The sequence below is a fragment of the Apostichopus japonicus genome, chromosome 20, assembly GCF_037975245.1.
Source record: "Apostichopus japonicus isolate 1M-3 chromosome 20, ASM3797524v1, whole genome shotgun sequence".
Classification (NCBI taxonomy): Eukaryota; Metazoa; Echinodermata; class Holothuroidea; order Aspidochirotida; family Stichopodidae; genus Apostichopus; species Apostichopus japonicus.
In genome coordinates, this window is record NC_092580.1 from 31298266 (window position 1) to 31322540 (window position 24275).

Here is a 24275-nt window from a genome sequence, read left to right on the forward strand (position 1 = left end):
CAATGTTACTAATCTACTTTAACTTCTTTGTCTCTTCAACCTTTCTTACATCCTCCTTGTCTATTTTTACTTTTATGCATTCTTATCTATTCCACAAACACTACCCGGTTTTGTGAATTAACGAGCCACGTACTCACCTCATATATCCTTACGCATTACCGTATTTACCGCGCTCTAGCATCTGGCAATTGTTTGTGTCTGTTTATGGCCATCTCCCTTCCGTAATTGCCAGTCTCTTGAGCAAGCAATCACTCTTCTTATCACTCTTGATAATCGTTATAAATCCTTATCATACAACATTCTTTGATTCACTTACGTATTTATATTTTTATTGCTGCCCTTTTGGGATATATATTGAACTTGAAGATGAAACTTGTTATTGTTTTGTTGTTGATGCTGTTGTTGTTGTTGTAATGGTTTATTCTGTTTTGTCAAAGACACAATTGCTTAGTATTTACCTCCAGGTAATAACTTATGATGACTGTTTGAAGGCATGTAAAAGGGCAATACACACAGATCAACTTAAAACTTAGTATTATGATAAGGATTTTAAGGATATAAAGTTGAGAACTGTGTGGACGAGAGAGACATTATTCTTAGGTCCTTACCGTACTTGATCATACAGATATCTCCAGCCACAATTTCTGCCACTGGTATCTGTTGTACCTCTCCCGACCTTATGACGGCAATCGTGTGCTCAGATTCCAGCTTCTCTTGTAGCCCTCGAAATTGTTTCTCCTTCGTCCAGTCATTGAATGCTGTGACTGTTACGACGATTACCACCGCTAAGAAAATGGCCACTCCTTCTATCCACTCTGGTCCACCTCCTCCATGTGCACCTTTAAGTCAAAGAAGAAGAAGAAGAGAAAGGAATAATTTGACATGTTTTTCTTTTTACTTCCTCACCTCGTGAAATTTTCCCCACGTCTCAAAAGAATGTGAAACCTCCCAACTTGTTTAGCCATTTCCAATACTGCCTGGTTTGGTTTTATCTATGTGGTATGATAATTACCTGTCCCCACTCCACTATTGGACTTTCCATCTTCCTAGTCCACAAATTGCTAACAACTACACCATGTATGGGACTATACACTGATCAACTTCCAAGCATTAGATCATAATACAGCTTGCTGGCGATGACAGAAACCATTTAAGGGAAAATCCCACATGTATTTCAAACATAACCTACAAAACAAACCTGCTCCAGGTAACAATGGAATTATTCCACCAACCAACTGATGTGTATATGATGATATTACTGCAATTTTACCTTAAGAGATCAAGACTTAATGATTTACTTATATGGGATAATTGGAGAGAAAATACATATTACATAAATGGTGTTTTTATTCCAGATTGTAAACAAGTGTTCACAATACCACAAGTAATGAACGTTGCATGCTGCACACTGGTTGCTATACATAACAACCGTTTCATTGTCCATATTCTTTGCACTGACTATATGCCAACATAAATGCTCACAATTAAAGATACTGTACCTCCATCAAAAGTAATGAAACACACCTTGATCCTTATTTCCTATCATTAGCAAAGCTTACTTCAAGCAGAGTATAATTTTATAGATCTGTTTATATTAAGGTACATCATAAAATAATCTTGAAGATAATCTAAATTTAAATTATTTACAGCTGCAGCATTCGGGCAGCCAAACATGCGTGATGAATCTCGGATGATCAAAATATTTTCAACTGAGGAGCGTGACTAAAGGGCAACACAGATACATTTTATTCCCCTAAATATTGCCCTTATTGACAATATTTGCACGTAATGACTCTATTTGCACAAATGGAGACATCGACCTATGATGCCACATAGGAGACAAATATTACCATATAATTTGCTGTGATATATTTTAAGCTTAGGATCAAATTTTCCACATACTGTATACATTGGGCTACTACAAAAAGAAATCTTATAAGAAAGTGTGACAATTAAGACAACATGCTTGAGAATTTTTTAATGCAGGACTGCAGTCGAATCCAGCCAGTCCGAATCTGATCCGACTAACGTTAGTCCGAAAAAGTCCCATGTTCGGATAAATACAGTTCCCCTAGTCACATCTGAGACTGTGCCCTCAGAGAAATGGATTGCATATGTAAAGAGAAGCACCTGGTACCAGAGCAATTTCACAGCCCCACTTGACATTTTTCAAAAAGTTTTACAAAAAAATTTAAATGTAACCATTTTCAATAAATTTGCTAAAATGAGGTAAAATCATGGTTAAAAGCTCTGACACAAATTGTTGGTTTTTTTCTCAATACACTCCATGCAACTTACTAAGAAAGTCTTTTAACTGCTTGAATTTCATTAGTAACGTGGTGGATTCAAAGTTTGCCAAATGCCAACTGCCTCGCTGAAATCCTAGATTCACATAACGAAATGACATGTGATGAGTTGCTGCAGTTGTAAATTTTGGCGATAATCTTTTATAAGCCTTATGAAAATAAAATTGCCGTAAACTGAGCTTCCTGTGGAAAGCTAGAGGGGGAAAAAACGACTCCTGACAAGGAGTTTTCTTCTCGACAAAAATGTCAGATAGATAAATTATTCCAAACGCTGTAATTTCTTGTTTTCTTATAAAAAAGCCTGTTAGCTGAGACTAGCAAAAAGGAACAGGGAATAGACATCAGGAAATATGGAAAGAGACATACTGAATATATAGAACATATATGTGTGCTATGTTTGAGTGGAGACGGTTAAAGTAAGTGGCACTGTGATCTACAGTTCCAACAATATTCATCTTATAAAAAGGATCTGACTTAATTATGGAAAATCAACAAACACGTTATGAAAATAAGATTCTATGAGCTACTACACAATTCTCCAACACCATCCTCTATGAAAACTTCATAACATGCCATTGAACAACATACACGTTACGAAAATTAAATTCTATGAGCTACTACCCAATTCTCTGACACCATCCTCTATCTAAACTTCCATAACATGCCATTGCACAACATACACGTTACAAAAATGAATTCTATGAGCTACTACCCAATTCCTCATCACTGTTCCCTATCTAAACTTCCATAAGATGCCATTATCAAATTTACCACGGCCTCTTATGCAAAATTATTGCAAAGTTGATTTTGTGAATCTATCCTTTACTCTAGAACAAAGATCAACTTGTTCGGATGGCCACATAAAACAAGTGCATCCTATGGCAATAAATTCCTTTCTTTACAGTAACTATACGTTTGATAATAATTTGTTACAAATTAAATGACTTCATAGACGTCTTACTATCCATTACATATATATATATATCTTCACAACAGCAACGAGTTACCGCTAAAAAAAATTTTAAAAAAAAGACTGAACAGCAAAGTTTGATCATGATGGACAGTTCAAAGTCAAGGGAAGTCTATTTGTGTTTATTGTTACAGCTACAATCAAACAGACCAGTACGTTGAGCCATCGATGATGACAAACTGACCATCCCTGCGGCCTCGTTACCATGGTGAACCGAGGTAATAACCTCTTACACTTCAATATTAATAATCGTTTCAAACAAAGGACAAACTAAGCCTGATGAATTCTATATGCAACAACCTATCATAAACACAATCAATCAATTTGTTCTGAATCGTGGTCAGCTTGTAGTAGATCGGTATGATCACTTTTGCAACGAGGATGCTTATCAAACTATCATATATTACAGTTTTCTTTATTCTGTTTATTATTCTCTGTATAGCTGTTGTGGTTGTGTTGCTGTCGTGTCTTACTTCCATACTTTATATAATATTGCAATAATTCAAGGATGAAAACCCAAAGGCAACATTAATTTAAAGCTTTTACATGATGTCTTTCTTTGCACAATTTTTCAAAAGACAAATTCAAAGATCATTACTTTAAAAGGAGGGGAATTATTCATTTCTTCAGATATGTTTTTCTATCATGTTACAAAAACACCTTTGTTAGCCTGTTGTGTGAATCTTCACAACAAATGTTTAATATCTCCAAAAAGTCTGAACCATCCTGCTTCAAAAATGCAAAGGAGAGATTGTTTACAAACTGCTCTATCTCCATTTACTTTCAAGTGTGACTTTCCAGTTATCCTGCTCAAAATGTACCATTCCCCCTAAACTTCAAAACAAGTCGACGCAAACATTACCAGAGTGAAAAAAACTTTAGTAGCAAGTAGGAGGAAATATAGTCACATGGTCATACAAACATCAACAGAGGCCAACTTACAAATGACAAGAAAGCTCATTACACTGGTCAGTATTTGGCAAGAAGGAACGCTTCAAAGTTCACATGACCACTTTATAATGGTTAAATCTTTTGATAAATGGAGCTTAGTCCATCTAAAAATTGGCTATTGTAAAATTATTTATGAATGCAAAATAAATCTTGCTCTGTGTAGTTATCAAAGTCAATAAATATTTTGCATTTATGTAACTAAATATATTGAAAGGTACTATAAAAAAAAAAAGTCTCCAGATATCTCTGTTGTTTGATCTTAATCCAACGACACGATTTTCTCTTGAATTATTCTCTTCCAACCCAGAAATAACTCAAATTGTCACCTTACAAAACTCTCTTCCTCCATACTGTCATTCAAAATACTATATATATCGTTTTTCATATGATTTAATGTAGAGTTACCATAATCTAATTAATATTAAACAGGGAAGCAAAGCAACATGGCACCTTGCGATTTCTCCAAGGTGAAATTTAACTCCTGACCTTTTCCTGAGCAGACTGCGTAGTCTTCGACGACGAGTGCTGCAAGGCCATACGATACAATTATGTTTCTGGTTCTGATATTAGCTAGACTGCTCAGACATATCTGGATATCATTTATTATCTAACACCGTACAGTGATGTAACTAAGGGATAGAAAGTATTACATATAGATGATCTCGTACTCTAGCCAAAACTACACTTATACAGTCCAATACATACATATATGTATATATATACTGTAGATATTGTACAGAAAATCCAGGTGTACTTCAAAAGAAATTAATAGCAAACAAAAGCAGAAAAATAAGATATGACTCATAATTACCCAATAGAGTATTCCTTATTTATCTAACTCTGTACAGTGATGTAACTTAGGAATAGAAGTATTACATATAGATGATCTATTACTGCAGTCTAAACTACATTAATACAGTCCAATACACAGAAAATCCAGGTGTACTTCAAAAGAAATTAATAAGAAGAAAAATAAGATATGACTCATAATTAACCAATAACGAGTTACTATTTTCTAATAGAGTATTCCTTATTTATCTAACACCATACAGTGATGTAACTTAGGAATAGCAGTATTACATATTGATGATCTTGTACTGCAGCCAAAACTACATGAATACAGTCCCATACATATATATGTATACTGTGGATATAATAAAGAAAATCCAGGTGTACTTCAAAAGAAATTAATAGTAAACAAAAGCAGAAAAATAAGATATGACTCATAATTAACCAAATAATGAGTTACTATTTTCTAATACAGTATTCCTTAATTATCTAACACCATACAGTGATGTAACTTAGGAATAGAAAGTATTACATATTGATGATCTTGTACTGCAGCCAAAACTACATTAATACAGTCCAATACATATATTATATATATATTGTAGTTATTATACAGAAAATCCAGGTGTACTTTCAAATAAAATTAATAAGAAGAAAAATAAGATATGACTCATAATTAACCAAATAATGAGTTACTATTTTCTAATACAGTATTCCTTAATTATCTAACACCATACAGTGATGTAACTTAGGAATAGAAAGTATTACATATTGATGATCTTGTACTGCAGCCAAAACTACATTAATACAGTCCCATACATATATTATATATATATTGTAGTTATTATACAGAAAATCCAGGTGTACTTTCAAATAAAATTAATAAGAAGAAAAATAAGATATGACTCATAATTAACCAAATAATGAGTTACTATTTTTTAATACAGTATTCCTTAATTATCTAACACCATACAGTGATGTAACTTAGGAATAGAAAGTATTACATATTGATGATCTTGTACTGCAGCCAAAACTACATTAATATAGTCCAATACATATATATGTATATATATAGATATAGATATTATACAGAAAATCCTGGTGTACTTCAAAAGAAATTAATAGCAAAAAAAAGCAGAAAAATAAGATATGACTCATATAATTGACCAATAATGAGTTACTAGTTTCTAATACAGTATTCCTTTATTTGTCAATTATGAGTCATATCTTATTTCTCTGCTTTTGTTAACTATGATATATAAACATATATATGCTGTACATACAAATCCGATAATCACATGTACCAAAATAAACTTCCTCTTTTTTTGTTCTCTGGCACCTGTAGGTGTTTTCTTGATACATAGGATATATACTTTGATCCGTTATGAAAGTACTGTACAGCCTAAACTTTAAATGTAAAATTGTGAGCCGAACAATCTTTGTCTCACAGCAGGCGGCCAAAAGACAACCATTGCAATAACAAATTCATCGAAAGCATTACTTTTGTGTCTCTCTCTGGTTGAAGTGTTATAAAGTGCAGAACTACTTCAATTGCACAGAGGAAAGGTTAAAATTTATTTATAGATACAAAATAATATGAGTTTTAAGATGAGTTTATTGAACTCCACTAAAGCCCTCGATAAAATCTTCCCTTTGGGATTTTAGAAAGCAATGCACCCCTTCCCCGCTGCTTTTTGCCTGCAAAGCGAAATAAATTTTACAAGGAAAAACAATAAATAAATAAAACTTAACTGAAGTATTAACTCAAAATTCATCATGCTAAAATGACAACTTTCTATTAATGTGTTGATATCATTTTCTGCAAAAAGCTAAATTTATTAATGTGGGGGAAAAAAATTGTATAAAGCTATTAACCCTGTACATTAAGATGTCTTGTTTACAGTTAATTATTTATGCCATTATGTAGTGTTTCTTTTCATCTCCTCATTTTCCGCCCTTCTCCAAAATATTCAATTCCATTAATCATCTGGCACGGTTGTGACTTGTGACAAATCAATTTTGTCAACAAGATATCCAGAGACCTGCTGCCTTGAAAGACACCATACATAAGTACTGTACATACTATACTGTGTATGTGTGTGTGTGTGTGTGTAGGATCATGCAGCACGTGTATGCACATTGCATGAGTTAACAAAAAAACATCCAGGCCATATTGCAGGCAAGGTCACAGTTATTACACTGACATTTTGCTTTACAAGGGGAACCTACACTGACCTTTAAAACTTGTCAAAGGTCTATAGAATATAGATCGATACAATTGGTGTCCGACAAACTCTAACCTTACAGCAGAGCCTGTATATATCAGATTCAACATTGCTCTGTTAGACTTGTTTCCCCACAATCCCAATAACATAAATACATCATCCTACTACCCTTTTCAAAGATGAAGGAGGGATGGGGGGGGGGGTCATTCCTTTTAAAGGTAGTATTGTTTTACCTTGTAAGTCAGTCCGGTGAAATTTTGAAAGTTTTATATAAAACTTTAAAAAATACAGAAAGCAGGCTGAAGGTTACATTTAAGTCTCTGAGGAAAACATGAATGTATGGCTATTTAATGTAAAGATTCATTCATCTTCTTTAGATGTACCACAGTACCAGTCTATGTATCAAATTACAGAAACGACAAATGTGTGTTGAATGGTGAACCCATAGCGTAAGCAATGGTTCTCTGTCCACAAACATATATAATAACAGGATTTGGAATTAATTTTCATGCTCTTGACAGTGGTATTAGTGCTCTAATATATGTTATTGCCATCATGTCAAATTCATGTTGTCATATTTTAAGCTCCGATGGAAGTAGCCAAGTGTAGGCAGGTAAGAAATGAGATGCCATGTACCATCTCTGCAACCTCCACATTAAATCAACATTAGTAACATCCCAAATTCCATCCCAACTTCATTTATAGGGACACTTGTCAATGACAACTGAATTATTTTATGACCACATATATGTCAGACTAAACTTTCTTTCTTTCTTCTTTTTCCCCTATTTTTTTGACTCAAAGATGCCTAAGTTGATAGATTTTGTGACTAAATGATAACATAATTTGAGGGAACTTTTAGAATATGAGTTTCCACTTTTAAGGTTCATGATTTTGGTTTATCAAAAAATTCTTGAATATTGATAGGTTCTGTGAACCATAACTGCTACTACTGTAAGTATCTTTCTTTATTGTGCAGCAACTAGTTTAATTTCCAAGAAACTTCTGCTATGCCAACTATATGCCAACTATATTATCTGGGATGGTTCAAGATCCCTGCATTATGTTTTGGGTTGCTACTTCTTGAGTCATTCATAAGTAAAAAAAAAACATGTAATATTTGTACATAGCTGGATTTAATTAACCCTCAGCCTACCCCAGAGAAGATATGTCTGGTTGCTGCTCCAAAGTATTAAACTTAAATATTTGTGGTTAATCCAATAAAGAAATGGTTGTGTCCCAAGACAAATTTTAATGTACTCTAGTATTTTTCCATTTGCAAACCTTCAAGGTGTTTTAGCTCATTCCATCAGCAACCTTGGTGGACTTGGAAGAAACAGATGTTTTCAGGTACCTAATTGAATTTTTTCCTTGGCCATTGGATTTTAATGTCACAGCCATATTTTGGCAAATTCACCGCAAAATTGAGCTTTTATGTAAAAAAGCAATTGTTGCCCAAGTAGGTGTAGAATCATCATGGCTCACATCTATTCCAACTGGTATCAATGAGATTAAATAATACATTATAAAAACAGCTAATTGTGAGGTACATATCACAGAAATTAAACAAAGAAGTCACTGTGTCATCATACACATCCTTTTGCAAATTCCACAATAATTCACATAAAAATAGCTTTAAACTGTGAAAATAGAGTATATATTAACCTGAGAATGACCTCATCAATTTAACTCTCTTTCTCCTTGGAAGTTAACATCAAAGTTTCAAATCTAGTTCTGTGTAAGCTGACCACTATAAAAAAAAACTCATCTCCTTCCTTCCCTTCCTTTCCCTTCCCATTTTTTTCTTCTTTTCTAGTCCATTCGTATCAACTACGGATGCAGAAAACCTAGCTTCATCAAATTTAGTTACATGATTATATGCAGCACTAAGGGTGAAAAGACTATCGTCAAATGAAAATGAAGCCTGAACTATATCTTGAGGGTCTTTCAAAGCTGGAATATCTTCAGTTATATTCTTAACCTAGATATTCCATTAGTGGTGATAACTGTCTTAGGTATCAATCCATTCTAGAGATACTTTGCCACAGTATGACAACAAACATGCCTTGCATTCTCCGGGAGTCACAGTCGGAGAGGAACCTAAGACATCTGGGCTGCTGCTCACTTTCTCAAAAACTGTGGGTGTGTTTAGTCACGTTGACATTCAGCCGCAGCTAGTCCACTGTACTTTCATGAAATGATACACTGTAACAGATATATATTTATATAATATATATATTGGCTTTCTGTTTTAACAAAGACCACATTTGTACCACTTTATGTTCCGTCAAAGCTATATGTAAGGTCCTGCAAGGTACACAGACATAAAGCAGGTGACTGGTATTACAAAGTCATGTCTACTGCCCCAGAAACTCATCTTGAAGACAAAATTTATGACTTTTTACGTTGCATAAATGTCAAAAACAGATTTGAGATGGCAAGACAGTCTCTGCTACACTTCAAAGCTAGAATTGAGACCAGTTTCTTACCTAGTTTTACAACACTTCATAGTAGAATCAACCTAGCCTAGCCTAATTTGCATATGAATTAGGTTGTTCTTCTCAAACTAATTACCTGATAATTACATCTGCTTAAGAAAGGAGGCAATTAGTTTATACCATTTGAGCAGAACAATTTGGTATGCAGTGGGATATATGTACATGTATGTACTTCATACTAAATGCAAGCAAGCATCTAAAAGATAGTTTAATATAAGCATAATTACTAAAGAAAGGAGTACATTATTATCATTACAACTTTGTTTCTGTGAGATGGCAATTAAATTGATGTGAAATTATACACTATGTTTTCACTTAGAATGACCAAAATTCTAAGTTGGGATAAGTACATAAAAAGTGCATAAACACCACATGATACAGCTTGATGCAAATGTACACCTAATTCAACCCAGAGTTGTGGACAACTGCAGTCGGAACAACAAAGTAATAAAAAACAACAAATAACAGAGTAACAATAAATTTAACAATAGATAGTAAGTTTCACATTCTACCATCCTTTCCATTAAAACAAGCTTTACTACCAAATTCAACTAAATGAAAGTACTTTCTTTATAAATTTGTATACATCCTTTCTGACATTTGTAACAGTGAAGTATTAAATCCTTCCTTCCTTAATGGTTGGCAAAGTAGCTTGAAGTCAAAAGACTTGTACTGCTACATCTTAACGACCCACTTAATTCTGACTGACAGAAATACTGACATGTGATGAAGTGAAAAGATAAGATCATGTGTGCAAAGACCTTGTGTAAACATCAAGGTGACATACAGCTAGGTTACAATTTCTGCAATGTTTAACTTGTTAGGTTATCAAAACATCTTCACACTTTACTTCACAACTTGAATGCAAAACTGGCTTTTTAAAACCGGGATTCTAAAACCAGTGTTGCAGTAACTAATTGACAATTTAACAACCTTAAAGTAAGTTCTGTCAGAGTAACTAATAAAGCTAAGTATTTCATTTTTGAAAGCAGTCTCTGCAACAACAAAAAACATAAAAACTGGTGTAAAAGCTAGAAGGGTATTAACTATAGGAATGTGGACCTTATCTGTGATAAAAGTATGAAACTTTATACTCAACCCACCGGAATGAAAGTTAAACCTGACTACTACCTTGGAAAAACGTCATCACTTCTTACAATAAATGAGGGTCAATTTCTTTTGAATGTTCATGTTTATTTGCAATGAGAATACTACAAACTAATCAGCTAAGCAAGCAGGCCTTTAAAAATTTCAACGTGAAAATGCCAAAACAACCTCAGCTCTTTGCTACTTGTATTATCCAATCTCTTTTTACACTTGCCTAAACTAATCTTGTGGATAATATTTACCTGAAATAAGATGGGTCATTTAGAAGGCTAGGTGTGTAAAGTCCTTTATTTGACATCAATGCAAGGATAACTGTAATAGTACAGGCCATGAATGGCACTCGGTTATCTTCATTTCTTAAGTAGGAAGATAACATCCTTCAAGTATTCCAACTCTTTTGATATGGGTAAGTATACTGTTGAGATCAAAGGCTGTTAAATAAAGTAACAGGCACTTTATTTTTATCATCATACTTGCCACTGTCAAATGGTATTACTGAATAGTCAAAAGTTTATCAAACAAAACACCAACTACAGAGTGTGGAACACAAAACACAAAATCAAACTTTAAAAACACCTTTTGCTAGCTTAATTCCTAAATTACTACTGATCCAATTCTAAAAAAAATCTAAAAAGGGTCACCATTCAAATTGTTAATATGTCTGAAATGATCCTTTAAAGGCAATTAGCCAATGGCGTCAATCCATCAATCCATGCTTAAAAATCACACTCATGTTAATAATCACTGAAGTATACATACACTTTCAGTTTACAATGTGCAAACAACAGAACACCCAAGGATGTGTTCTAGCTATAATCAGCAACTTTTCAATGCAAATATGCGTTATTTCAAACCATATATCAGCCTGTAGGTTTACTTTAGATTTTTGTGTTGATGATAAGACAGTAACTTAGTGAGATGTGTGTGCTAAAGTCCAGCAACTTTAATTTTTGAACGTTTTCATCTTTTAAAGAGTAACATATCAAAACATAAATCTTTTGTTGCATCTAACATGGACGGATGATATCTCCTTTACATGGGTCTAACATATCAACACTTATTATGTACTACCAACAGTAACTTGTAAGTGATAGTCAATTATTTATATACTGCAGCATTATGAGAATACCTTTCTCCAAATTAGGGGTGGGAGGGGAGGGGGAGGGGATGGGTGGGAGTGATAGTTGTACTGTATGTCGTATTTATAAGTAACTTCAATTTCATGGAGTCATCAAAGCCATGACATTTCTTAGTGCCTTCCATTACTAATAAACATGAAGTCTTGGCAACTGATATATATATATATATATATATATATATATATGCAAATCTGTGCAGTACACATACTGTTTTACATAAAGATTTAATCAGATTTCAGTAGAGATTTAAGATATGCAGAGATATTGTGACGAACCACAACATAAACTCAGCGTGTATTTAACAGTGGGAATGGAGAATTGAGATTGATCAGTCATTTTTTCATTATCACAGCAGAATGTATTGATAATCCAATATCATCCAGATCAAACCAAAAAACACTGGCTCATAAAAGGTTTTGTGACACTGAAATAAAAAACATTTATTACTAAAACGTCCAAAACATCAAGAAACAAAAACATCAACACTACTACCTACAGCACTAAAACTTGAGGAAAGATGTAAATTTTCCATTTAACTGGTAATACTAATTAACAGATAACTACTCGTATTTGAATGGGAATATATATCTTGTAGCGCTGATTCAGAACATCATGTCAGTCACTTGAGTGGCAGATGGAAATGCATTCATGAATATTGATGTATTAATATATGAGCAAACTGTTAACTGTTGACCTGCATGTCTGTGGCAGTGTACACATAGTCCCTCGAAATCATACTGTAGGTGTATCGCACCACAATTAGAGTACTGCAAGTCCGTCTGATAGGTTAACCTTCGAAATATAGCCCTAAACTGCCCTACTGTGTTGATTTTTGTGGCATTTTCTGTGTCATCAGTATTCTTTTTGATTCTTGGATGTTGTAGAGGATGAAATAAACTACTGATGGTCTAAAAATCTGGAGGACTGAACGTGATTTAAGGTATTTTATAAAATCTTGGATGAAACAAGAAGATTCCGCAGAGACAGCTGGCATATGGGTTGGGGAGTACTATGATAAACTTTGAGCTCTTCTAGTTCAAAATCTAAATGGTCATGGTGGCAAAAGTTGAATGTTTTATGATAGCCCCAGCCATTAGTTATCATATGGTAGGTAGGACATGCCAGTTGAAAACCTCCATCTATGCTCTATCGGCCTTGGAAAGTGACAAGTTTAGTGTGTAGGTCAATGGGAGCAATTAATTGTGGTGCGGTACCTGTACCTATGTCCACGATACAACAGCAGTGAATAAACTACATTATGCTGAGACCATATATTAGTTTTTCAGCCCTACCGTAGGTCTCCTGTCAAATTAAAGTTCCATGTATTAGGATGCATGCCTTAATCTCAGTTTCGCCATTTGAAGTTTAGATAAGAAACACAAAGTTCACAGCCAGCAAAGACCTAACTCAAACTACTCTGCTTGATCGACAAACACCAAGAACAGCTTTCTGTGTGCACAACGAGAGCTACAATAACACTCCAAATTTTATTGACCAGTACATTTTTTGTTATCCTTTGTTTTGGAATCCTATTGACACACAATTTACCATGCAATCTGCTGCTAAACAACTTCAGACACAACTAAATCCCAGTACTACAACAAACCCCAACTACGATACCATCTTCCTAATCCTAGCACCCCCCTTCCCCTCCTTCTCTCCTACCCCCCTCCCCTCCTTCTCTTTTAATCCAATCACAATGATATTTCCTTTGTCCTTGGTTTCAAAGTTGGATAATTGGTGGATTGCTTTTTACAGTAAAACACTAAAAGAAGGCTCCTCATAACTTAACTGCATCCACATACGGAGAGCCAACATGTGCTGCAAACAAACTCCGCACCTTGCATTATAACTTTAATTATTCATCACCTCCCGAAACTTTTTAGACATCTCAAAATTTATGTGCATAAACACACACCCGGCGACGGCAAGATATTGAAGTACTTAAACAGCCGTTCGTATGAAGGTATACACATCTGGCAGATCACAATTAAAGTCAAGTATATATTTACTATTCATTGAGTAATTAAGGATGCGGGCTAACAGCTATAAGACCTGATCGAAGATATAGCACCCTCTATAAAAGTCGTTATTACCTAATCTGCCCTAACCATCATTTCTCTCACTCAGCTGTATCACTGTATGATTCAACCACATAAGATTACACTGTATGTACTTAAACACTCAGTATTCAGTTCAGGGTGCAGATACCCTAAAATGTTAACGATTTGTCGATAAAGCTCAGTGGGATCAAAGATGTTTCTGTGACAATATCAGAATTAGTATTTGGATTATAGCTTTGTGTTAATACTAAATCAAGACAGATATCAAACAAGTTTATGGAGACAGATGTCTTGCAATTGTCTCATTTCTACATAAAAGAAGGTGGCTGCTTGATATGAAGAAATGTCTAGCCCAGGATCACTTTTCTTCATTGTAGTTGTGGTTGCCTCACATAACCACACCATTGTCCTGTGGCCGTTGCTATCCTTTGTAAACGAACATAGAAACAGCTTGATAGTGAGTCATACATAGTGAAGTGCACAAAATCCTGGAGTATTCCGTGCCTGTCCAACAATATATTGCCAACTTACTCAATACTGAGCTGCTTATGTATACCAGAAAAGAGAGCTTGCACAGATCCATGGTTCTGACCACTATTGAGCTACTACCGACGCAGTGATGAAAGTTAATAAATAAATTTCAGAATACAATAGCTCCTGAATGACCACACATACTACAGCCAGTCCATTATTGCCTACAAAATGTAGATCATGTTATCCTTCTACGAAGAACTATAATATTGATGGCAGAGATCAGAAAGACATAATACTAACTACTTTTGTTAATATTTGAATTGTTTACTACATTCCTCGAGGTATTCCCAAGTACACTGTCAGTACTTGGGGGGGAGGGAGGAGTTGGAAGAGAAGGAGCAAAGGGGGACGTAGTGTATGGAAACTCTTAACAGCCAGTTACATTTGTAAAAAGTCGGCTAATTAAACAACTGCGGGTACTGTCAATTACTTCACTGAAAAGCTTGAAATTTCACATTGTTTACTTTGCATTGACAATATTTGAGAATTAAGACCTGAGCTTCTTTGTTTCAATGAGATCAAAAGGTACATGACCAGAATCAACCACAATATAGCCAACCACTGGCAACTACTGGGAATGGTATAATACGGTATCGCATCCCAAAATGCAATGCAAAAAGAGGTACGTACACAGGGTCCATAGAACATATAGAAGAACTATCACAGCAAAAATTAAAGGTAAAATCACTATCGCAGAGAATGTATAATTTCCAAACACTGCAAGAGAATACTTGAACAAATGCTGATTTTCATCACTGATTGCTCTTTACTTCTCTTCCTAGTTAGCTTACATTATGCTCCGAAAAACACTAGGAAAATGTTGACAATGAAAACATTGATTTATTAGCAATTTATACAGAATTATTTGGAGAATTTGTGCAACATTCTTTCCAGACTATGGCAAAATGTACAAGAAGGAAAATTGCTCCAATATGAACATAAATCATATCTGAACAGTCTAAAATTTTATGGTTTACTAAAAAATTTAGGGAAGCTATCCAACTGTCAAAATCCTGTTTTTGTTTTTTTCTGTTTCTGTTTAGGGGAACGTTAATACACAAAGTAACATGATTCCATGCGTGTCCTAATCATCGTGAATACAAACAAATTTTGTGATATAAATAAACTACTAACAAAAAGTAGGAGAATATTGTAATTTTCTCGCTTCAAGAATGAATATAAATAATTCACAGCTGTTGACAACAGGCACTGAAACCTCAACTGGAGTCCCAAGCACTTCATGCCCATCAATAACGGCAGTTAATCATGCTTGTCCCAAAACTACCCTACCTCTGAAACAACATACGTCTGGCATTTACCAACCAAAAAATCTTACACACGGCCAACCAGCTTGCCGAACCGCTCGTGTGTGATAATCGTTAATGCAATATACAAACGATTTTTTAGATTAAAATGGCCACACTTAAACTGCCAAACATTGAAAATGCCAACTGTGAGTCAATGACGACAAAATCGCACACTTTATTTAATTGTCCTACTTTCGCAGTGTGAATGAGAAAATGTGCTGCAAAAAGGAGGTAAAATGAAGGATAAAAAATGCAAAGAAAAAAATATATCATGCAAAAACAAGTGTGGTTATGGGCAATGTAGCACAGCGAAATTACATGGTACTCTAGCATAACTTGAGGTAACACGCGAAAGTCTCAATGCATGAGTGGAAGCTAGGCCGTATGGTTAATAATTATAAATAGATCTAATATTTATTATTACAGAATCGGGGCACAGGGATTATTCCGAAATACCACAATAAATTATCAAGACATCAATGGGTCATTAAATGCTAGACTAGTTTTTGGTTGATATTTTTTGTTTTGACCAAAAGAACCTAGATGAAGATTATTGTAATAATCATTTTGTATAAAAATTTGAAAACACAAGGAACAACCTCCACCCCCCCCCCCTCCCCACCGTATCCATTCCGGCAAGGATTTAATTCACCTGATTCAAGAAGCATTAAACTTAACAAATAATTATTGATTACTTATTTATTATTATTAATTATCAGTAACCCTTGAACGTTGAAAACAATCTAGATTTTGCATAGTTTTCATTCAGAATGGTAGATTGGGAAGGAGGAGTAAGTGGGCGGTGCCCAGGAAGCGAGGGCGCAGTTCTAAATTGTTCCAAAGTGTAGTTTAGGTGGATGGGAAAGTGCAGATCTGGAGTGGGAGACAGGTAAGAGAGGAGAGCGAAAATATGTCTAACAAACTTATGATTAATCACGTTTAAAGCATATCTTTTACTGAAGACATAATATTCAAATTTGATCAAACTATAAAGTCTCCTTTCTAACTCTTTCATCAAATAATTATGTAAATTTATGTAAATTACTAAGTAATTTAAGGATATCTATTTCATGCCATTTTCACAAACTCTGTTCCCTAGACAACAGCTTGTTCATATCAGGTGACAATCAAATTAGAGATTACTAAATTGCATATTTTAACATGTTACTTACGTATTTCTCCACTTTGTCAAGTGAACTTCATAATCAAGGCATATGAATATTTATGAAAGGTAAGATTATTTATAGTTTTTAAAAGCAAAAGAAAAAGCAAAAGCAAAACGCTGTGCAGCTTTAAACATAGCCACTTGCAACTTAATTTAAGGGAAACAGGAAATATTTTTTGTTTCTTTGTTCATGAGTTGAAAATGGAAACTCAATGATTGCAATGCATAATTTGTGAAAACCATGATTAACTAATACTGTAACTTATCACACTGTCAATTGAACCAAAATGACAAAATGAAATCGAGAATCAATACTACTAAAGACTTACAGGAAGCATGTACACATTACATGGCTTGCAGAACACAAAATACACAGACCTGTGGTGTGTATATTACAAGGAAAAAATAGCAAATTAACACTGACAGTCAAGAGATAAGATCTGAAATCATAGTGAAACAACTGTCTCTTATTAAGTGACAAAATTTTTACCCAATCTGCCGGCAACTAATATAAGATTGGATTTACAAACTCGATATGATGTTATCATATCTCTTAACCAGAATATTACATACACCATCTTTGCATGCTGGGTAATGTGTAACAATCAAAGTGTATGATTTATCTTGGAGTTGGAAATAATTCTAAAAGATCTCAATGAAATGCAAACCATTTCTAAATATATGGCAATTGATAACAGTTTGCAGGCAACACAGAATCCTTGTACATGTTCTGGTCTATGGTGTATATTAATGACCACCCTGGATTTGATTTCTCCTCGGTTAGGTTTTTCACACTGTGTGTGGTAAATGGGGGGCCTAACACTCACTCTCTTCAGTGTTACATGATAAATTATACACCACCGTAGCTGCTCAGGATGTCTCCTGGCATGAGTAGAAATTTGTAAGAAACGAACGGTTTCAGCTAGAATGTACATTGAATTTTAACATACTCATGTAGAGCTGTATGCATGTATACACAAGACAACATTGCATTGCTAGGACAGTGGTACCTTGTTTTACTTGACAAAGCCCTTCAGTGGAAATGAATGAAATTGGAAATGTAAGTCGTTGAACGTTGTCAAACCTGGATGAAGAGGCACTTTCAGCTTCTTTTTTTATTGTCATCTTTAATGAGAGTAGTCCTGCTCAGTGCAGAAGCACTGCTTTCCAGAGGAGCCCTCTTGTTGAACATTTTTTAACAAAACAAACTTTTCAAACAAACAGAAAAAGGAATAAATTTGCAAAACACCAGTACTTAGCAATAGTCATCAGTACTTAGTCTATAGGCCTACAAAGCACTATAATAAAGCAGAGGTTTCTAGGCCTCATATATACTGTGCATACAAGAATAGAACACGATTTACAGTCAACAAATTAATACAGGCTAGTGATCAGCAGGCTCATAGTGGGGAAAGAAAGAATTCTCATGGCGAATGAACACGTATGATTATTTGTAATGTTATCTAGAAATGAATTGTAACAAATCTGTGACATATTCAGATAAAAAAGCAAGAAATGTCTTGTACAGTATGCACTCAAACTAGAGCTCAACTTGGTATTTCATTCTGAGTGAGACAAGTTGCACATATCTCTATATATTTAATATAAATAAATACGGCCCGTGTCTTTGCATGCATTTTGAAAATTTAATTGGATTAAGCATGTCTCTTGTGTAAACTGTGTGGCAAATGTTTGGGTTTCTTTGTTTGATAATTGCATGAATCTTAAAAGGTTTCTGATAATTATCTTTCACAGGATTTTTTTTTTTGCTTTAATCATCAGTGGACAGGTGATAGGATAAAACTCAACACTTTAAAAAAATAAAAAAATCTAGTCTGCAGATTTCCATCAAAAAAAAAACTGGCCCCTAGCATAATTTTCTAAGCTTGTTCACCATTTGTTATTAGTTTGTTTGTATTTTAAATTAACATAATTTGTGACATTTAAAAGAAAACAGGAGATATAAACCGAAGCTATTTATAGAGTGATTTTCCTACACTGTATCCTTATTCCTTTATTACTATAGGTTATGTGCTGTACATATATTGTCTTCCCACTGTATACAAATACTATAAACCCACCCCAATTTTTTCCCTACATAAGTAGAGAAAAATATCTTATTTATAGTCACAAGGATCAATGAAGTAAGATTGTTAAGTTGCCTGCACTTTGTTAACTGTGGATATAAACTTTAACATCTATACTTATGAACACTATACCAATACAAAAGAGAAGATATGAAGATTTCATAAAATCATAGAGATAGCAAATAAACCAGGCAATGATTTGATTAAATTGAATAATGCTAGTCTATGCGTCTGCCTCCTTTTCCAATGCAGACACTCCAATCCTTAGAGAGACACGAATAATTCCTTCAAATTGCTTTAAATCCTTCTTCTAGTTGCCACACAACGGTTGTCTTGATTTTCATATTATTCCATTTCGATATGACAGGAATTACTTCTACAACACCCCGGGGAATGCAAATCTTCTGCCCTTTACGATGAGGTAAATGCCAAAAAATTAGACTTGCAAATTTGCTCTCCAACACAGCCCTGTCCGTGTCCAAAGAGACATGTACATAACATTAACCTTTAGGCTCATCAAAACAGACGACGCCTTTAATAATTCATATGCCATGCCTCAGATGCTGCAGTATATTTATGTTTTAGCTTACTGTATATTACACACTATGCAGTTTGCAAAACAAAGAAACAAATATAGGACTGCCATCTAGTGTATTTTCATAAATTAACTGATAAGAGATCATTCTGGGCAAATTTTAAGAAAGATCTGCCCTACTGTTTTCTTTCAGACAGAAAGTCTGAGCTGTTTGCAGTGTCTGGTGGCTGTCAGTTGTGTTACCACTTTACAAAGAGGTCTTAGTAACATTAGCAGTACTGAACAGTACTTTTCTACAGATTAGATTTTGAAGCGCAAAACTTTTACTAAACCAAGTTTATAGAAGGCTGAGGGGGGTGCAGCATCTGTAGTCAGAGGTGCAGCAACTGCAGTCATTGCTGGGTAGCCATTGTCTTCTGTTATCCAGTCACTGCTGGGTAGTCCATTGTCTTTTGTTCTCCAGTCACTGCTGGGTAGTCCATTGTCTTTTGTTCTCCAGTCATTGCTGGGTAGTCCATTGTCTTCTGTTCTCCAGTCACTGCTGGGTAGTCCATTGTCTTTTGTTCTCCAGTCATTGTTGGGTAGTCCATTGTCTTTTGTTCTCCAGTCATTGCTGGGTAGTCCATTGTCTTCTGTTCTCCAGTCACTGCTGGTTAGTCTACTGTTTTTTTGTTCTCCAGTCACTGCTTGGTAGTCTATTTTCATTTGTTTTCCAGTCATTGCTGGGTAGTCCATTGTCTTCTGTTCTCCAATCACTATTGGTTAGTCAATTGTCTTCTGTTCTCTAGTCATTGCTGGGTAGTCTCTTGTCTTCTGTTCTCCAGTCACTGCTGGGTAGTCCATTGTCTTCTGTTCTCCAATCACTACTGGGTAGCCATTGTCTTGTTCTCCAGTCACTATTGGTAGTCCATTGTGTTCTGTTCTCCAGTCACTGTTGGGTAGTCCATTGTCTTCTGTTCTCCAGTCACTGCTGGGTAGTCCATTGTCTTCTCTTCTCTAGTCACTGCTGGGTAGTCCATTGTCTTCCTCTGGTCTGCCTCACCATTCTTATTTTAAAACCGGATCAGGTCAAGCTATTCACACTGAACCTAAACATTAACACTATTGTGTAACTGCATAGTGATCTTTCGAAGAGAGTTATCAATGTTAGTGTCAACACAATAAGATGAAAGCTGTTGTTATGCTGTGCTTTGCATTGGACATAAAGCATACATGCGCCATTCAGGCAAAGTCTTGTTACCTATTCATGTACACGACTGAATTTACTTTAACCTTAAATTAAGAGAATACCAGTCTTTCTAATTCCAATACCAAAGAGTTTTATCTCAAATTAGGCAGCTTGTTGAATGGTGGTGTTTTCAAGAAGAATTTAAATCTAAAAAACAACAAACAAGCCAGAGTTAATAGTGTAACATCCATAGTATACAGTAGCTCTTGCATAGCTTAATTCACAAAGAAAAGTAGTACTGACTCCAATATTGAAAACGTTAAGGAAATTTACTCATGCATTGGTGCATTAAACTAAACTAAATCCTGTCCATCTTCATGCATGCATGCATTCATCCATAAACGGCAAGAGCCTTGCTATCGCATCATATTTCGACTGGTGGTGTTTGACCTTTCCTATTATTACTCTGCATCATATTTTACCATTAGTAAACACTTCAGGCATAATTAACATCAATATTAAACTGTCAGGGGAGACAGTTCTGTCAGATGCTATAGCAATATATATATTTATGAACCTCACAATAGTGAAAAAACCTGTTGAAAAGTGGAGGTCTACTTTGTACAATAGCTCTGTACAGTATATGACTTTACATGTCATTACAAACATTGTCAATTTTAATTATCTTTAAGTTGGTTGTATCATTAAGGTCTAGCTAGGAAAATCTAAAAGTTTCATTAAAAAAATTACAGTTAAATATAGTAATCTGCAGCTATATAACTGTTTTTCTTTTTCCACGAAATATAATCCACATACAGTTATTCATATACAGAAGATCAGTATGATGTATTTTGTTCTCAAACTAAATAGTGAATGAACCAATTTTTATCACATGTTACCATAGCTACGGTCTTTGGGGTATGAATGGAGTGCATACATATAGGAGGCAGTTTAAAGAATGAAGTATTAATTTTTTTATCACAAAGACTGAATCAGTGTTCCACTTTTGATGACATGACTGTTAGAAGATTTCACAAAACAAAAGAAACACAAACAACATCAATTCCTTGAACTTTCAGATCTATATTAGTCAATTATAGATTCTTTATTTGACTATATGACATTTAATACTATTTGAGAAAGCAATCAATATCAGCCCAATGATATGCCTGATACAATTTAATAGTATTTCAGATATTTATCTGCATTGCTTTTTTTCTTTCTCCTTTTGCAATACCAATGTTTGATTTTATACAGCATCTGCCACCACCAACTGATAGCCTGTTTGGCCCCACAGAACTCAATTGGGATTCTCAGCCTCACTGTCAGGCAGAAGTTTAGGCCAAGACTGGGCAAGCACTTCAGACCATTTAGGTTCAAAAGCCAACTTTCGTCTTTAGATTTTGTGCTGGCCTCGTTAGAATTCATCTACAAATTATTACAATGATGTCATCCTTTCCGAGGGCCGTGAAATCAACGAAACCATAGTTGGAAGAAGCTCCAACCTCCTCTGTTTTCTTGCCCAAACATTTTATCAAGTAAGAAAGAAATTTTACTGAGAGACATGGACTGACAGTCTCAGTCGGAAAACTACATGCAAGGAAGATATTAATTTAATAACACTTTTTATAACTGATTTTTTTGTGAGATTCTTTTCATTTTATTTAGTTATTTATTTTCAAATCTACCAGAATTTGTCTTCAGTGATTACTTTGCATCAGTTTAACTTATCACTTGTTGGTTCTACTTACAGACAGCAAAAAATTCATTTGAAAAATAGTTGAAGATGTTAATTATCAAAGCTTACGATACATCTTCTGTTACAATCTTTGCAAAGAATTTTCAGCCTGTGTGTTAATATCAATATTAATATCACGATCAAACTCGGCAGGGCACACCTGGCATGTACAGTAAACATTTTACTTAAGAGACAACTGCTTATTCCAAAGCTCTCAGCTGTTTCTGCAGCCTTAAAGTTGCCAACTTTCGACTCATCTCATGAAGACAGCAGCTCCCATGTGTCTAGACTACCAACATATACCCCCATAAACCACATTGCCTACTACACTGGTTGTCATTTGATGCACCAATTATGCCACTAGCACACTTTACCCAGGCTCAGCCACAAATGAAATTTCAGATTTAATCAGCCAGCCATCGTATCGTACGCTTTCCACGCAAGTTGCAGGGGGGATGCAAACGATAATAGCTTTGCCAAAGAGAGAGGAGAAGATATAGATAATATATGGGCAGGTTTCTCTTCTTGTATTTTAACGAGTGTATATTGCTTTCTTTGCAGCATGACCACCGTTGTTGTTGTGTGCTGGGCAAGGTTAAATCCGTACTGGTGTGATTGGGTAACACTGTGTGATAGCAGACTGAAGCTCTCGGCCTACAGTATGTCAAGCATTATTCATGCATAGTCAAAAAATAGTCATTCTGTTTGTGTTCATTATGCGGACAGATTCGCTCTCTCAGGGAAGAAGACGCTATGTAAAATGAATTCATAATTGTGAAACAATTCGCAGAGCTTGCTCTAAATTGAAGACTTTCTACAAAGAGAAATGAAGAGGAAAACTGACTTGGTCCATCAGACACAATACAGCCTGTCACTCTAGACAATTGAGAAGACATGAAGGAGAAGAAAAGACATTCTGTTTTAAGGAAACCTGACTTTGTCCATCAGAAACAATAAAGTCTGTCACTCGAGATAATTTAGAAGACATGTAGGGGAAGAAAAGTTGTTCTGTTTTAAGTGCCTTTTAACTACAAATCCTACGGCACTATGAAGAGAGCAAGAATATATCAATGAATATATTTGAATCTTTCATGCGTGTAAAAGGCGAGAAGATTAATGGCTATTTGTGACACTAAATGCTTGCCGAACAAAAACCTCAAGCTAAAAATTTCTTTGAAAATGTACCGAAACAAAAATGAAGTAAGGCTGAATGAGTCCATTAATTACAAAGGAAGACAGACAATGTCAGAACCAGCCGTTAGTTATGGCCCATACAAAACACATAAACTAACAGTTTTTTACTGAAGAATGATTTTCTGACATTGAATTGAAATTGGTGGCAAGATTGCTCGGTCAAATTTTAGAATTTGGGAAGAAGAGGATTCAGCATATTATGGAACAATAACTCTTTAAGTTATACCTACATAATTTGCTCAAATCAAGCAAATATGATATTTTAACAAAAAAAATTTCCTCTTCACACCTTGATGCACATTTTGGTCATCATGTGTTATGGCTAAAGCTTTGCCTTGTGGAAGCTGGAGATCTACATTCAGCACTTCCCCACTAGTTACTTGTTTGCAGACTTAGCAATTACCACACATACTTTCAATATGGTTTAGGTTTAACGAACCAGTAATATTTAATCCCCTAAACCCTCCTATTAATAACTCCTTCTAGCACACTGTCTAAC

The 24275-nt window shown here is 34.8% G+C and overlaps 1 protein-coding gene across 3 annotated transcripts in view; it reads right to left on the minus strand.

The window, feature by feature from the left end:
* Positions 1 to 24275, minus strand: part of LOC139961226 (plasma membrane calcium-transporting ATPase 1-like) — a 145047-nt gene that overhangs the window by 74275 nt on the left and 46497 nt on the right. For all 3 annotated transcript variants that reach the window (XM_071960290.1, XM_071960289.1, XM_071960287.1), the window contains exon 4: positions 609 to 839. In XM_071960290.1, coding sequence (XP_071816391.1) covers positions 609 to 839 — 231 coding nt within the window. The remainder of the gene's footprint in view (positions 1 to 608; positions 840 to 24275) is intronic.